Source organism: Emydura macquarii, unplaced genomic scaffold, assembly GCF_026122565.2.
Source record: "Emydura macquarii macquarii isolate MOO-44397 ecotype Brisbane River unplaced genomic scaffold, CSIRO-AGI_Emac_v2 contig_1790, whole genome shotgun sequence".
Lineage (NCBI taxonomy): Eukaryota > Metazoa > Chordata > Testudines > Chelidae > Emydura > Emydura macquarii.
The window spans coordinates 24,287,510-24,304,709 of NW_027131927.1; the positions used below are offsets into that span (position 1 = coordinate 24,287,510).

At 41.0% G+C, this 17,200-nt stretch overlaps 1 protein-coding gene across 1 annotated transcript in view; it reads left to right on the top strand.

Moving 5' to 3' along the window:
* The first annotated feature begins 390 nt into the window (after window positions 1–390).
* Window positions 391–17,200, top strand: part of PKD2 (polycystin 2, transient receptor potential cation channel) — a 40,648-nt gene continuing 23,838 nt past the window's right edge. Inside the window, exons 1-2 of the mRNA XM_067557151.1 lie at window positions 391–853; window positions 9,596–9,706. Coding sequence (XP_067413252.1) covers window positions 391–853; window positions 9,596–9,706 — 574 coding nt within the window. The remainder of the gene's footprint in view (window positions 854–9,595; window positions 9,707–17,200) is intronic.

Sequence of the window (17,200 nt, forward strand, 5' to 3'; positions counted from 1 at the left end):
TGGGTCCAGGGCTGGGGGATGGAGGAGGCGATGGAGGGCCAGCGGTGGAGGGCCAGCGGTGGGTGTGTGGCTCTGTGCTGTGGGTCCAGGGCTGGGGGAGGGAGCAGGCGATGGAGGGCCAGCGGTGGGTGTGTGGCTCTGTGCTGTGGGTCCAGGGCTGGCTGGGTGTGTCCGCTGTGGGTCCAGGGCTGGCTTCTTTTTCCGCCTCAGTCACTCTCCCTCCACCCTGGGCCGGGCTGAGGGACTCTGGGGGGCGGAGCGGGGGAGGGGGGGAGGCAGAGGCGGAGCTCGAGGGGTCCCGGTCGGGGCTGCAGGCTGGCGGCTCCCCGGCGGTGACGGTCCCACTCCCGCCCCGCGGCTGAGCTGAGTCTCGGCGGCTGCAGCGGGCTAATGGCGGGGGCCGGGGGCGCCAGGGCCGCGCTCTCCTCCCCGGGAGGCGGCCGAGGGGGGCTGGGGCTGGGGCTGGAGCTGGAGCTGGGGCGGCTCCGGGAGCCCGCGGGCGGGCCTTGCTTGCCGCCGCCGCCGCCCTCCTCCTGCTCGCGGCAGGCCTGGAGCCGGGACAACCCGGGTTTCGAGCCGGAGGAGACGGCGGCGGGGCCGGTGCAGGTGGAGATGGACGTGGAGTGGGGCAGCCGCGGGGGCGCCTCCTCGCCTGGCGCCAGCAGCACTCGGGGCCCGGCCGGGGAGCCTGACAGCGGACGGCGGCGGCGCCGGCGGGGGGAGCAGGGCGGGGGGTCGGCTCCCTGTCCCAGCCCCGCCGGAGGGGACCCGCTGGCCCCACACTCGCCCCCGGACGGGGCCCTGCCGCCCCACCGAGCCGCTTGGGCCAAGAGGCTGGCGCGCAGCCTGCGAGGTAGGAGCCAGCCCGGCCCGCGGGGAGAATGGGGGGGCTGGGGTCAGACCCCGGGGCTGAGCCCCCCGGGCCCGCTATACGGCCCCCCAGGACTGAGCCCCCGCCCCACGTTCGCCCCCTCCTGTCCTGCGGGCTGAGCCCCTCCGCTTGTCCCACGTTCAGTCCCTTGAGCCCTCTCACCGAGTCACTGCTGCTTTCAGCCTGGCGCTCGACATCCTGGACCTTGTGCCCCAAGCGCTGCAGAGCTCAGGATCTTTCCTCTTTTAGACCTCTTCACCCCCATGTTGATTCCCCTCCCCCTCTCCACATACACACTTGTTCACAGCCTCGTCTCCTTATTTTAAACTGCCCAAGCCCTTTGCCTCCTTTGCCTGTGCCTTTCCCCCAAAGTCGTAAGTTGCAGGTGATGCTTTGTGGGGCAGAGCGATAACACTGAGGAAAGGTAGGTCAGGCTGCATCCAGAATGTGCAACTGGGTATATGACCCCTTCTGGAGGCACGGGGCCCTCTACCCTGACACCAAAACTTTGTGTGATCTTGGGCCAAGTCGTTTCATCTCTGTGCCTCAGGCTCCCTCTCTGTATAATAAGGTTGATGGGTACTTACCAGAGGTGATGTAGGGATTAATTACTTTTTTGTACCATCCTTTGAAGTGCTGTGTAGCTGCCAGGTGTCATTAGCTGCCAAAGTAAAAGGCACTGCTGATGCACAGTTGACTTATCTCTCTCTCTCATCTGTTGCATTATGCTCACTGACCTATTGTAGTCCTATTGCTAAGCAAAGTTGACACTGCAGAGGAGCTAACTTGGGGTAGGGAGTCAGCTGGGATCTAGTCTTGTGGGGGCAGAAGACATGAGCAAATGCCCAGCACTGTTTTTCCTTTTCTTTTTCTGTTGTTACAATTGCATAACATCAATTTCCATAAAAATTAAAAGGCTTCAGTATTTTAGATACAGTATTTTTCTTCATTTAAGAGAAAATCTTTGTAACTGTAAAAGGGGATGCGGGATGGAGTGAATCACTTTTTTCATAAAGTTTGCAGCTAGATGGATAATCTGAACTGGTGCAAGTCAGCAATATTAGCTGACAAGAAGGGAACAGATCTATCAGACTGAACTCAGTATCAGGCCTGAGGTTTGCAAATCAGATAGTTTTCTGTTCATTTATCAATGACATCCCAAAAAATTGTTTGATTTAAAAATATTTTGTGAATTGAGTCATTTTATGTCAAAATAAATACAGTGATTTTTTTATTTGGATGTGAGTCAAAAGTGCAGAGTTTCAGGTATGCAGCATACACTCTCTGCATCAGTTTTTTGTGAAAGATTGCACAATGATAGAAATTCCTGTTTTGTGGTGTGAGATTGTAAAGTGGACAGTAATGCTTAATTACTTTTATATAAAAATAATTATTCTCTGATGGTTTTAAGGCCTTTAACATTGTTCCATGAATGGAATCTGTTATCTGTGTGTATAAAGCTAGTGCTTAAAAAGGAGCTGGCTTGATAGATGTAGAAAGTAAAGTCCCTTTTAACGAGAAACAGGTACAGCGTAGGCCAGTGGCTGTCAACCTTTCCAGACTACTGTACCCCTTTCAGGAGTCTGGTTTGTCATGCATACCCCAAGTTTCACCTCACTTAAAAACTACTTGCTTAAAAAATCAGACATTAAAATACTAAAGTGTCACAGCATACTATTACTGAAAAATTGCATATGTTCTCATTTTTACCATATAATTATAAAATAAATCAATTGGAATATCAATATTATATTTACATTTCAGTGTATAATATATAAAGCAGTATAAACTAGTCTTTGTATGAAATTTTAGTTTGTATTGACTTTGCTTGACCTTTTTATGTAGCCTGTTGTAAAACTAGGCAAATATCTAGAGGAATTGATGTACCCCGTAGAAGACCTCTGCGTACCTAGTGAGAACCACAGGCCTAGGTCTCTGTAATAATACTTTCCCATACTCCCCTTCTGATATGCTTCACCATGTTTGCATTAAAAAATTGTCTGAACGTGATTGCAATCATTTGAGTTAGATGGCACAATGCGAACCATGACTTTGTGATGATTGCACCTTTGTGTTATCTTGTTTAATACTACTGGATCACAAGTGTGGTTTGTGAAGCATTATTGAGAACAATGTTACTATAGTATGATCACTAGCATTAGAACAGTAGTGGCTTGGATAAGTCCTTCCACTGACCTGTACAGAGGGAGCTGGGCGTTAAGTGGAATCAGCATCTGAGAGGAAGAAGTTGCCCAGATATGGTTCTGGTGGGCAGCTGGGCTGTCAGGGGGATTAGTCTAACAAAAATTTCTCAGGCAAAATAAGCAAGTTTGGAGGTGCTGCACATCAGTCATTGAAAATTTACCTTCTTTTTTTTCTGGTGCAGGCCCACCTTGGATCATTGAGTCCTGTTTGGTGTGATATTCCAGCATGCAGTCTACTGGTGACTGATGTAGATCTTTTTATGCTACTGAGGATGATGTCACTAGTAAGGTGCATGCTTTGTGGAAACTTGTGGGCCTACATCTTACGGTTTTTCAAAATAAGAAAATGAAAGGTAAAATTTTTAAATTACTGGTATGCTCAATACACCCTCTTGCTGCTTGGGCATTCAGCATATACAGATAGTGTTTTACTTCAATGTACATGTCCCTTTTCAAAGTAAAATAACTTTTTTGTTTGACTAATATTGGGCTCGGATATGTTAGATGCTTAGTGCCCTCAACTCCCCCTGACTTCAGCCCAATATTTAAATTTTGTGACACATCTAAGTATAGCTAAAGTTATTACAGCAGCATCTCTTGAGTTTCTGTAGTGAAGAAAAGATGTTGCTTCTATACACTATACATTCTCAGACTTTAGAGGTGGCACTTATTTTTGCAAGTACTCATGGAGAGACTAGTGTCCTTTCCTATCATATCTGTAGCCACAATCCTCTCTAAAGAGGATAGTGGCAGTAGGGTACTAAATGAAAGACACAGGTTCCCAGTATGAAATGGTAAGGTACAGATTGAAGGATGCTTACTACAGATAAACTGAATATCTTTATATCAAGGCCCAGTGAAATTTTCTATAGCATAACTTCCTTAACTATTCAATCTAGTAATGGAAACACTCTCACTTATTTTTGAAGTCTCATGGGTGTTATTGAAGAATGGAAAATGTACTTATGTGTTAATTAGTACTTAGTATGTGTTAAAAGATTTTGTATGTTTAAATATGAAGTCAGTCATACTGCAAAAGCATTAACAGTGTATTTTAAGATGTTAGTACAGGAAAACGAGAGAAACAGATTGAGAAGTTTCTCTGCAGTATCTGATGCATTGTTAGAGTGAATAAACTGGTAACTGGAAGCACACAAGGTAATAAATAATAGTCATAATGGGTTAAGAATATAACGGCCTTACTGAGTAAGACCAATGATCTATCTAGCTAGTATCCTCTCTGTGACTGGCCAATGCCAGATGCTTCAGAGGGAAGAAACAGAACATGGCAATTATCAAGTGATCCATCCCTTGTTGTTCAGTCCCAGCTTCTGGCAGTCAGAGGTTTAGGGACACCCAAAGCAATGGGGTTGTGTCCCTGACCAACTTGGCTAATAGCCATTGATAGAACCATCCTCCATGAATTTATCTAATTTGTTTTTGAACTCAGCCTTTTGGCCTTCACAACATCCCCTGGCAACTAGTACCACAGGTTGATTGTGTGTTGTGTAAAGAAGTACTTCTTTATGTTTGTTTTAAACCTGTTGCGTGTTAATTTCAACAGGTGGCCCTTGGCTCTTGTGTTATGTGAAGGGGTAAATAACACTTCCCTAATCACTGTCTTCACACCAGTCATGATTTTATAGACCTCCATCATATCACCCCTTAGTTATCTCTTTTCTAAGATGAACAGTCCCAGTCTTATTAATCTCTCCTTGTATGGAAACTATTCCATACCCCGTAGTCATTTTTATTGCTCTTCTTTCTACTCTCCAATTCTAATATATCTCTTTTGAGATGGGGTGACCATAACTGCGCGGAGTGTTCAAGTTTGCTTATCATGGATTTATATTTTCTGTCTGGTTATCTAGCACTTTCTAATGGTTCCCAACATTCTCTTTTTTGAGTGTCACTGCACGTTGAGCAGATGTTTTCAGAGAACTATCTATGATGACTCCTAAGATCTCTTTCTTGAGTGGTAATATATAATTTAGACTCCATCATTTTGTATGTATGATTGGGATTATTTTTTCCAATGTGCATTACTTTGCTCTTACCAACATTAAATTTCATCTTTGATTTTGTTGTTCAGTCACCCAGTTTAGTGAGATCCCTTTGTAATTCTTCTCAGTCATCTTAGAACCTCACTATCTTGAGTAATTTTATGTTTGTCTAAACAAGTCTTGTTTAACCAACTATCCATAGAAGCATATATAAAGAATATACCAGTACACTGGGAAATATAGGTAGAAGTTACTGGCATACCAAATATATTGGCAAAGTGTAAGTTCAGTAACTTTTCATCTCTGGTGACTTGCATTCCAAATTCCAAGTTGGGTCACAACAAAGTAGCTTGAATTTATCCTGCTGTCTTTTTTTTAGTATTACAAAACCACCATATGATTTTTTTGCATGACTGAGAGTGTCTGTTACAGAGAGGGCCAGTAAGGAGATATTTTGCTGGCTAGGACTGAGATATATTTGTAGATTCAGGTTGGGAAGATCACAGTCTTCCTTCTCTGCGCTGTACCTTGCTTCAGTCATTGCTGTTAGTCCATCACTTTCATGAATACTAAATTCACCTACCTAGCATTTTCAAGTTTTTCTGATTTGAATTTAATATTATTAATAGGTTTTGTTTTTTTTATCAAGGAGGCTGTTACATTTGGCATTTATTGGGTCACAGTAGTCATGAAGTTGATGCTTCACTAATCAATCTGAATTTCATGACATGTATAAGATTCCTGTTTTTTGTTTGTTTTGGGAGGAGGTGACCATTGCTTGATAATGCAGATTTAGGGAAGGCGAGGTTCTTCCTGTTTCTAATTTGCTGTATAGCTTAACAATTTACTGGTATATGTTATGGGTTTGCTTTTGGCTTGTTTTGTTTTTTTAATTGTGTTTTTAAATAACTGAAGGGCACTTACAGCTTGGGAGGTGCCTTTTTGTTTATAAATCCAAATATATACAAACAATTTAAAAATGAAAGAAAATATAGCAAAACCCAGGTGGTTCAAACAAATTAAATTTATTCTATGTACTAAAAGATTTTACAATGAGATGAGCTTTCCTTTATTTTGTAGTTCCATTTAATTACCATGATGTAATACCTCATCTGAATTAAAGTAATCTATGGATGTCTTTCAAGCAATAAAAGAGAGTGGGAAAGAGAAGCTTTACTTTATGGATTTGTTAGAGTGAATGATAGCTCACTTCAGAGTGCATCAAAAGTTCATGAATAACTTTATATGTTAGTAATGGGAAGCTGAAAATGGTAAATTATAGCTAGAATTGAGATACTTTTGATGGCCCAGATATTATTCCAGTCATGACTTTTTTTAAGTTCAAAGGGGGTTACCGGCACAAAAAAGTTGAGAAACACTGATCTAGAATAATATACTAATAAAATGATAAAGTGGTTACATCAGTCCTAAAATCTCAGGCACTAAAATAAATATAATGGCTAAATAGAATCTGGAGTTACTTTAAGCCTACTCCATGTATTTCTGAGCTGGATTTTTCAAAGCTGTAATTTTCCATTCCATGCTGACTTACAATAATTATCTAATATGACAGAATTTCACCTACAAAAAATTGCTTGCTACATTTCTTATTGGTGACTAATGTACTGACAGCTAGTACTTGGCATTCTTGGGCATTTTGCATGGTAAACTGCAGCAGCACTTATCTGTGAATTTTTCAGACTTTGAAGAACAAAAACAAAACAAAACAAAAAACCAGCTTCCAAAACTCTAGGTTCCTTGTGGTGGAGCTAATTACATCTTTTTATTATTGCATATTAATAAAGGGTTGTTAAAAACTGAAAACTGAAAGAAAAGGTTGTGCTAAAGTTATTACTCACAGTGCTGAAATGTCTTTTCCTATTTGGCTTTGTGGCTAGGTAATGTCTTAAATTGCTGTGCTTTAGTGGTTTCTAAAAATATTTGCTATGTTAATGCCTTTGGAATGAACCTTAGCATTGCATGCAGATGGACAATTGAAGCTTTTATCATCTTTCTCTTCATTGGTTGAAGCTCCTATTCAACAGCTGGATCTTTCAGATTGCTTACTTTTTGCAACAGCTGGCATTACATTTTTGCTTGATAGTCCAGTTTACATTTGTGTGGATTATCCATTGCTGCTGTTAAAATTTGACTCCAAATTACTGTGATATCTCAAACAGAGTAATTTTTTTCAGATAATTTTATTTCCATTCACTAATGATATAAAGGGGATTTTTAAGGCTAGTTACTTAAATTACCTGAAAACTGAGAGTGATGACCGTTTCACAGTCCTTTGCAGGAGCAAATTGTTGTTTTTTTCCCCTCATCTTTTCCTCTCTGTCCCTCTTAAACTTAAATCATATTAGCTTGCCTTTTTTTTATTTTAGGTTAAACAAAAATTGGCTGGAGGTAGCAGTTCTGAATTGAACATTAACAGCTGTTCCAAGCTTCTCTGTGTTCCTTATTGCTTTCCTGTTATTAATATGATGATTGCTAATGCATTCTGTCCTGAGAGCATTCAATAAATTGAGCTTTTGACTTTCTTATTAAGTTTGGTGTCTTTTTAAAATTTTTCTTTATTTGCTGTTTCCCTTCTCGAGAATATGGCAAGGTTAAGGGGCTCTTGTATGGAATGCTAAAGCTTTTCAAGCACATTAGTGTCATAAACCTAGTATTGCACCTACATTCTTCAGCTATTACAAATGCCCAGATTTGCAGTTGAATGTCAACTTTAGGGATGGAGAAGATTTTTTGGCTCTGAAAAAATGGAACGACAGTGTTTAAAACATTAATGGATGTCCTAACTACAGTTCCTTCTTGCACTGAAAAATAGGAAGTGCAGAAAGCCTTATTAAAGCCTCTACTGTCTGCACATTGGGCATGCCTTGGCTATCTGGGAAATAGGAGAATGGGGACGTCTAGCTAATTCTGCTGGTTATTTTAACTTTATTTTCTTCAGATATTCTGCTGGGCTTAGCATTCACTTAATTGCGGTTTTACTGGCATCTGTTTTAGAACCTCTTGATTGGAATTTTGCAGAGATGGATGTTTTTGTGATTCTTTGTAGAATAGTATTCATTATTGCACTCATCTAGCTTAATGGTATCACTGGCAAATATTCAACCAATTCTGCAGGAGATCTGGAGGGCTGTTTTCATCTGGGTGGGGAACCTCACTAACTGATTAGCCCTTTGGTATGCTGGCCTGCAGCTGACAGACACAGCAGACTGGTAAGCTTACTCAGTGTGTGTGTTAAATTACATCAGTTTCATAGAATTATGGAAACATTGAGTTAAAAGGGACTGCAAGAGTCATCTAATGTAATCCCCTGCCAAGATGCAGGATTTGTTGTGTCTAACCCCTTCAAGAGAGATGGCTATCCAGCCTCTTTTTGAAAACCTCCAGTAAAGGAGATTTGGAGATTCCATGACTTCCCTAGGCAGTTTGTTCCATTTTCCTACTAATCTTAAAGCTAGGACATTTTTCCAGAGATTTAATCTAAATCTGCTATGCTGTAATTTAAACCCATTGCCTCTTGTTCTGCCCTCTGTGGCAAAAGAGAGCGATTTTCTCCATCTTTCTTATGGCAGCCTTTCAAGTATTTGAAGTCCGCTATCATGTCCCCCTCCCCCCCCCCCCCCCCCCATCTCCTTTTTCCCAAATTAAACATACGCAGTTCCTACAGCCTTTCCTCATATGGCTTGTATTCCATCCCATTGATCATTTTTGTAACTCACCTCTGGACCCTTTTCAGTTTCTCTACATCTTTTCTACACATCAGTGACCAAAGTTGGACACAGTACTCCAGCTGAGTCCTATTTAGCACCAAGCAGACCATGCATGACTTGCATTCTATACTTCTGTTAATGCAACCCAAAATTGCATTTGCTTTTTTTGTAACAGCATCACAGTGTTGACTCATGTTGAGTTTGTGATTCACTACAACTCTCAGATCCTTCTCAGCAATGCTGCTGCCAGTTATCCCCCATTCTCTATTTGTGCATTTGGTTTTTGTCCCATAAGTGTAGCACCTTACATTTATCTTTGTTGAATTTTATTGTGTTATCTATAACCAGTTCTCCAGTTTATCAAGATCCTTTTGAATTTTAGTTCTATCTTACAAAGTGTTTGCAAACCCCCTCCCCAAACAAGCTTTGTATCATTTGCAAACTTGATCATTATACTCTCTATTCCTGCATCCAGGTCATTAATAAAAAAGTTAAATAACACTGGCCTCAGAACATCCCTGTGGAACCCCACTTGAGGCCTCATTCCAATCTGACATCATTCCATTAATAGTTACTCTTTGTTTGCAGTTGTTTAAGCAATTGTGTATCCATTTAATGATAGTTCTACCCAGCCTGCATTTCTCTAGTTTAAAATTTCATAGAAAAATATGCAGCAAAAATTGCGGTTTGTTTCACAACAAAACAGTATGCACTCTGCCTCAATTATATAAGTAATGTGGCTAATATGTGATACCTTATGTGCATATTTATAAATATTTTTCTTTAAAGGTCTGTGGGGTACAAGACTGATGGAAGAAAACACTAGCAGAGAGAGATACCTGAAAAGTGTTTTACGAGAACTGATCACATACCTGATTTTCCTTGTGGTCTTGTGTGTCTGTAAGTACCATTTTCCATTAATGTTCAAAGTCCTATACTAAGTGTCTATGCTGTGTGACCTGATTATGAACAGTGAGAGGTTTTTGGCGTTTTTTTTTTCAAGGAAGGTAGGAGTGTTGTCTAGTGGTTAGGCCAGGAGGCTGGTATTTAGGATACTTGGATTGTGTTTTTAATTCTGCTGTTGGCTTGTTGTGTGTGCTTTGAAAAATCATTTAAAACAGTTTGCCTCAACTTTCCCTCCTTTAAAATAGGATAATACTTATCTTCCTTTTAAAAAGTGCTTTGAGATTCTTCGATTAGAGGCACTATATAAATAACATTATGTATCACTCAAAAATTATAATCAGTCCCACCTACAGTATACTTTAAAATACTAAATAGGATGAATAATGCAGTCTGACACATGGGGATTTTGGTAATAATTCTGATTCCTATGCGTGCCTCAGTTTCTCTCTGTTTTGTATTGCTACACATGGAATGTAAAGGGTTAAAAGCAGCTCTTGAGACAGAGTAGCAGACATGGGATGTTGGGTCATGTTACTGTTTGGGCTGGCATTAATGTGTCCTTAAAGGACTGGCTGAAACTGACCCGTGTCAACGGAGGATCCAGAAAGACAATGGGTACCCCAAGGACTGAACAATTGATATCTATCCACATCTGGCAGGCAGAACATGTGAACTCAGCCTGCATCTGCAGGAAGAAGACAATGGACAGACCAAGAAGGGCAGGAGGTTAGGATAGGATCAGGCCTTTGGGAAAGAAACAGCAGCTCTCACCTGGGAATGAGACACAGAGACAGACAGCAGCATGGCTCACAGGAGCCCTGGCTTGGCCAGTATGGACCATGTCAGTGGTTCTGAAACTGGGGTACATGTTCCCCTGGAGATATGCAGGGGTCTTCCGGGGGTATATCTAGATATTTGCCCAGTTTTACAATAAACTACATAAAAAGTATTAGTGAAATCGGTACAAACTAAAATTTCATACAGACAATGACTTGTTCATTCTGCTCTATATACTATTAAGAACAATATTGATATTCCAGTTGATTTATTTTATAATTATATGGTAAAAATGAGAAAGTAAGCTGTGACACTTTTGTATATTTGTGTCTGATTTTGTAAGCAAGTAGTTTTTAAGTGAGATGAAACTTGGGGGTGCACAAGACGAATCAGACTCCTGAAAGGGGTATGGTGGTCTGGAAAGGTAGAGAGCCATTGACCTATGTCTTAACCATTGCTTCTCTGTGCTATCTAAAGACTTCCCACTGCTGTATTTCAGTTGACTTCAGGTCTACACTACAGAATTACTTTGGTATAACTATGTTGCTCAAGGGTGTGAAAAATCCACACCCCGAGCGGCGGCATTATACCAACATAAGCGCTAGTGTAGACAGTGCAGTGTCAGTGGGAGAGCTTCTCTTGCTAACATAGTGAGCTTTCTCCCATCAGAATGGAGTGTCGTTATTAAAGTGCTACAAGGGCGCAGCCGCATCGTTGCAAATGCGCAGATTCAGCATTTTAAGCATAGACCTGCCCTTAGTCTTGAAGGTGTTGAAGCCACATGGCCTACCTTTATGCAAGAGGTGGGACCCCCTTCAGGTTCTGGCAGGCTGAAAGAGTTCCTCCAAGGGACCATTTAAAAGCTGGGGCATAGCACAGATCCTGTGTATCTGTGACACCATTGAATAGTGAAAGGCATGATCATGGACAAAAATTAAAATTTAGAATGTATCTGAAAAGCTATGATTTTTATCAGCTAAGATAAAACCAGATGTCCTTAAGAGCAAAAGTTCCTGTTAGTGGTTGAAAGGCTGGAGGTGATATCCTCTGTAACATTTTTTGACTCTCTCCATGCTTACATAACACTGAGTGTCCTAAACAGACCTGCAGCCTCATGCATGCTAATACACAGACATAAATCTTGGGTAGAGTGTGTGGTACAGTAGATGCTCATTAGTAGCAACACATCAGTGCCCTTTTGCTACGTTGCTCCTAAGCTGCTAAACGGCTGTTGTGGTTATGGGGACAATTCACAGTAGGAAATGTTCCCAGGAGAATTGTTGCTCTTAAGCAGTGCTTGCTTTTACAAGGTGTTGCTGCAAACAAGTGTCTACTGTATTAAACATTGGCACAAGATAGTGAGTAGATGCTTAAACCATGGAAATGGCAATAATTTTGTTACTATTTATTATTTGTGGTAGCATCCAAAGAGCCCAGTCAGGATTGGATGCACCATTGTGCATACAAATGCATAAAGAATTCAAAAATTTACAATCTTGCCTACCAACTGCCACCTACCTGGAGAGTGAGATTTGCAAACTGCAACCCATTTGTCTTTATTGACTTAACCCCTTATTAGGCGATTAATCTAATCCTTGCTGCCAGGACCAATTACTTTGAATTGTAAGGCTGTTGCAAAATAATTGAAGATGTGACTGTGTAATTATCATACCTACTAAACATGTCTGGCACACTCAGTAAAACCATATCCTTGTTACCTGAGACACAGTTGTGCAGTATACCCCTAACCAAAGCAGCTAGAACCATGCAGACACAATCATAGTATATTGCAATTACAGAATAGTCTTGAATTGAGCTTTTGGGTAACATGGATGTAGTGTGAAGATGTTTGAAGATCCCCAGCTGACCATGTGTCAGGCTGCTGAATGGTTTTGGAGCAGTGAGAGGAGCATTGACTGTGTGGGAAGGTTGGCCAGGGTCACAGCACCATACAGATTTCTGGGCTGGTTCTCTGAACCCGAGGTATTATGGGCCTCCTCAACAGCCCCAACCTCAATCTGATTTCCTTTCCTTTGGAGCTTGAGGCCCTTGAGCATTTTTATTTTAGTTTAAAAAAAAATTCAATAATTGTCGAAGCAAGACGCTTTTATTTTGTATAACAATGAATAAGGTCACGTAGAATAAAATTTGACTTTACAGTAGGTTATTGTAAAGTGATCTCAACACAAATATTAGGAATTATTATATCTTCGTGGTTGTCTTTTACCTTTACTTTTACATTAAAAAAATAAAAGAAATCCAAAGAGGCAGATACAGGAATTTCTCATACATAATAGACATGATGGGTGAGGTAATATCTTTTATTGGAGCAACTTCTGTTAGTGAGAGAGTCAAGCTTTTGAGCTTACGCAGAGCTGTTCTTCAGGTCATCTTCAGCTCTGTGTAAGCTCGAAAGCTTCTCTCTCACTACAGAAGTTGGTACAATAAAAGATATTACTCCACCCACCTTGTCTCTCAAATATCCTGGGACCAACATGGTGTCATGGTTACCACAGGTCTGGTGCTCTCACATGGCCTGTAACACCCCCTGGGGGACCCCTTTAGAGTGTTAACCTCCCTTAGGGTTACACTCTCTCACTGCGGTAAGTCTCTTGGCTTCAGCACCTCCTGAGACCACACCTGTGAGCCTTCACTACTAGAGCCCAGGGACCTATTTCAGCCCCTAGTCCACAAGTGCTCCTGCTTCCAGCAGACCACACTTAACTAATCCAACCTGCTTCTCCTCAGTTCTTTGTTCCTCTTCCCAAGCAAACATCGTCACCTGACCATCCAACTTGGCTCTTTGTTCTCCTGCAGGTCTGAACTGACTGGCTTCCTGCAGAGGGAGGTCATTAGTTGCTAGACAATCAGATGTCCAAGTCACTGTCTTCTGGGTTCTAGCCCAGATAGCTAGGTGACAGTCATTCCTGGGTCTCTGCAAATAATAATCATCCTTTCCTCGCTACCTGGTTAAACATGCAGCACATAGGGGAAACTGAGGCACACATGATTCTCATCCAAAGTTCTATGAGAAATTCCCACTTCATTCCACATAGGTTATTGCTTTGGGGAAGATTAATGGATACTTTTGTGTGCAGCATAGGATATTTTAGAACTCTGAAACCATATACAGAATACACAATGGGAGGTCTTGTACATTAGAGTTTATGTGCTGTTAGCATATTGTGTTTTTACAATGGAAGAATAAAAAAATAAAAACATTCCTTTATCTGAAATTGTTGAAGATTTATTTTTTAACCTTTAACAAAAGTATCCTGATCTAGTTTGTAGAATAAAGTCGAGTGCAGATTCCTCCTACTTATTGAGGCAAAATAACTTCTTGAAGGATTTTCAGACCTTCCTGCCACATACTTAGGCAGCTGACCAAAGTTGTGGGAAGTAATATAACTATGGTATTACATAGTGCTTGAAATTATTAGAAGTCTGAATATAGTTTTTTTTTTTTAAATATAAAACCTCTCCAAAAATAATCTTTTTAGAATTTTATTTGTAATACTGTTACACATAAAGCTCATTCAAATACGGCATGTGCAAAGGCTAAAACACATACTTATGTTTTCATATGGTCTAGTGGTTCAAACCTAATGCAGGGAGACTGGGGGGTCCCAGTTCTGCTCCAGACTTCAGCCTTGCAAAACAGTCATGAACATTTTCCATCCTAAACGTAAAATTTATTCACCGACTTTCCTGATGATGATGGTGATAAAATAAATAGTTTACTTGTCTGTCAAAACAATTGCTGCGGGTTAAAATAATTTTGGAAAGCTGGCTAATTTTTTTATGCTCTCTATTTTTAGCTCTGGCAATAAATCCCAATTTAATACTTTCAGTGCCTCAAATAAAATGCCACTGAATTTTACACTAAAATATAAAGTTGTACTTTTGAGAGCAAGTCTGACTTCTTTGTTACATATGCCATCATGTGCCAGCAGTGCCCCTCTGCCATGTACATTGGCCAAACTGGACTATCACTACGCAAAAGGATAAATGGACACAAATCAGACATAAAAAATAATAACATCCATAAACCAGTCGGAGAATACTTCAGTCTCCCAAGGCACTCTGTCGCTGACCTGAAGGTTGCTGTACTTCTCCAAAAAAACTCCAAAAACAGACTTCAAAGAGAAACTGTTGAGTTAGAAATGATCTGCAAACTTGACACATTTAAACTGGGTTTAAACCGAGATTTGGAATGGCTGTCTCATTACAAGAGGTAATTGTTTTGCTCACCCATTCTCACCTCCTACTCAATGACTGTCATTAGCCCTCAAGTACCCGGCTTTCATCCACCTCCCCCATTGTTCTCTATGTGCTTGTATATATATATCTGATGCCTCCTATATGTTACCTATTTGCTGTATCATTCTACCTCTGCATCTGACGAAGTGAGCTAAGGCTCACGAAAGCTTATGTCTGCTGAAATTAAATTTGTTAGTCTTTAAAGTGCCACAGAACTCTCGTTGTTTTTGCTGTATACAGACTAACACGGTTACCCCTTTGGAACTTTGTCTACTCTGGTATTTTTCTTCAATCTTTTAGTACCACTGGTGCAGATCCATTGGTGGCATGTCAAGTGAACTAGTGCAGACGTGGTACCAGCATTTGTATCATTGTGTCACCTAACCCTGCTCACAACTGGTGTAGATGATACAGTGTTTAAAAACCCCAGCGGACGGTCAATACTAGCACCACTGGAGATGCAACAGTGAGAATTTAAAAAAAAAAAAAAAAAAAAAAAAGAAGCCAGCGTGTATAAGGGCCTTGATGTAGATCTACGGTTTATTCCTCTGCAGAGTTTTAGCACTTCTAGAATCTATAAATGTTAACAAATCTATCAAATAACTTGATGCAAACTCAAATTGTACTACAAATGTTTCATGCACAATTTTCCTTTCAAATTATTTTTTTAATGGGAGAAAGAGGAGCTACAGTATTGAAAATGTATACAATCCTTTGTTTCAGTTAAAAAGGCATTTTAAAACATATTTGTCTTCGTTTTTTCAAGCAGTTTGCTCTTGAGTTTTCACCGTTTAGTACGTGGCCCGACAGCTCCAAAGAGGGGGGTCCTCCTCTCTACCAGCTCCTTGATGTCTAGCTTTAAGTTCTTGCAGTTATTGTTTGGCATAATTTGGATGGCCATTTTTAGTACAAGAAAAGAGAGAGAGAGAATTTTGTATGTACTAGTATTTTTAAATTTGACTTTTGGTCAGTATATTGCATTAGCAGTTCATACATTCACCATACAACATAGAAGAAAAGCTTGAAGAAATAGTTCTTGTATTTTATCTAAAGAAAATAAATATCAGCCTTATTTATAGAATTTACAGGGAAGTTTAACATTTCTTAACTCTATTTACACTATGTAATAGCCAAAGGACTCATTCACAACATGGTTAAAAATTCGTGTATAACCTGGACCTAATTCCATCCTTCAAAAAGAGGTGTGGTATTGGACTTTCCAGGGTTTTAACAGTGTCCCTGTCACCAGGTTAGATACTGTCTACCCAATGACTTTAACTATGCTATAACTGAATATTCCAGCTTGGTGGTTATTAGAGTTGTAGTGTAGATGCTGTCTTTAAGTTGGGGGGCCTAAGTCTGTGCAGTCTTTTCTGGTGGCTGTACCCTGTTCACTCCAACTGGTGTGAATACTCTGAGCGGGGGGCCAAGCCCTACCTTTCCAGACGTGTCCTTCTGTTAGCTATCCTGTCCCTTTCCCCTGCCTTCTCCTCATTTGAGCTTTTCTGGGTCTTTTTTGTCCTTCCTTGTCTCACCCTTCCACCTGCCCCCTCTCTCCAGGATGGCACCTATAGCCCTTTTTAAAGGAGTGGGGGAAAACAACTGATGCACTCTTAGGCCCTGATTCAGTAGTGCACTTAAGTGTGCTTAACTTTGTGTGTAAGTAACCCTATCCCTGTTCAGCAAAGTACATAATTACATGAGTAAGCAGGCACGCAGTTGCTTTGCTGAATAGGGATAGGATTACTTACATGGTTGAATTAAATACATTGTTGAATCAGGAATTCAGTCAGTTTCAATGTCCATTCCTAATGGTGTGTAGGGGAAGCTGTATGTCCACGAGAAGCACAAGTGCTATCCTCTGCGAATAGTCTGCAGTGTTAGAGAACACTGCATCTGCCACTACTGCTGCATTTCCAGTATGGCCTGTAGAAGTAGAGGGTAAAACTGAGTAGGATCCCACTGCTACTGGAAGAATGCTATAGGCAGGAGCCACAGCACAGGCACAGTCTTACAACAGGGAAACTTCAAATGTTTGAAGGCAGGGGAACGCAACTCCTGCAGTCACTTAAGGAGTTTGGCAGTCTTTCAGTTGTTCTATGTGATGCTAGTAGCAGAATCTGGCTGATGAGCCAGCATATTTAACACTGGGAGGATTAGCCTGATCCAAAGGGGATTATTCCAAAGGAATAGGTCTGATTTAGAGAATCCTATGCCACTTCCACCCCTGCTGAGGGCTGCTCTAACTTTTGACTGGGGATTGGTCTTGCAATCAGTGACCCCAGGATCAGAGAAACCAAAGTCATCTTTCTACCCCTCCTCAGCTTGTGCTGTATGGTTCTCAGCCAAGGAGTTGGCCCAATATGAGCAAAAACTAAATCTATAGTCAGGATTTTCTAATTCAAAGATCTTTTAAAGTCACTGCGCATCTCATGTTCCTGACCAATTACT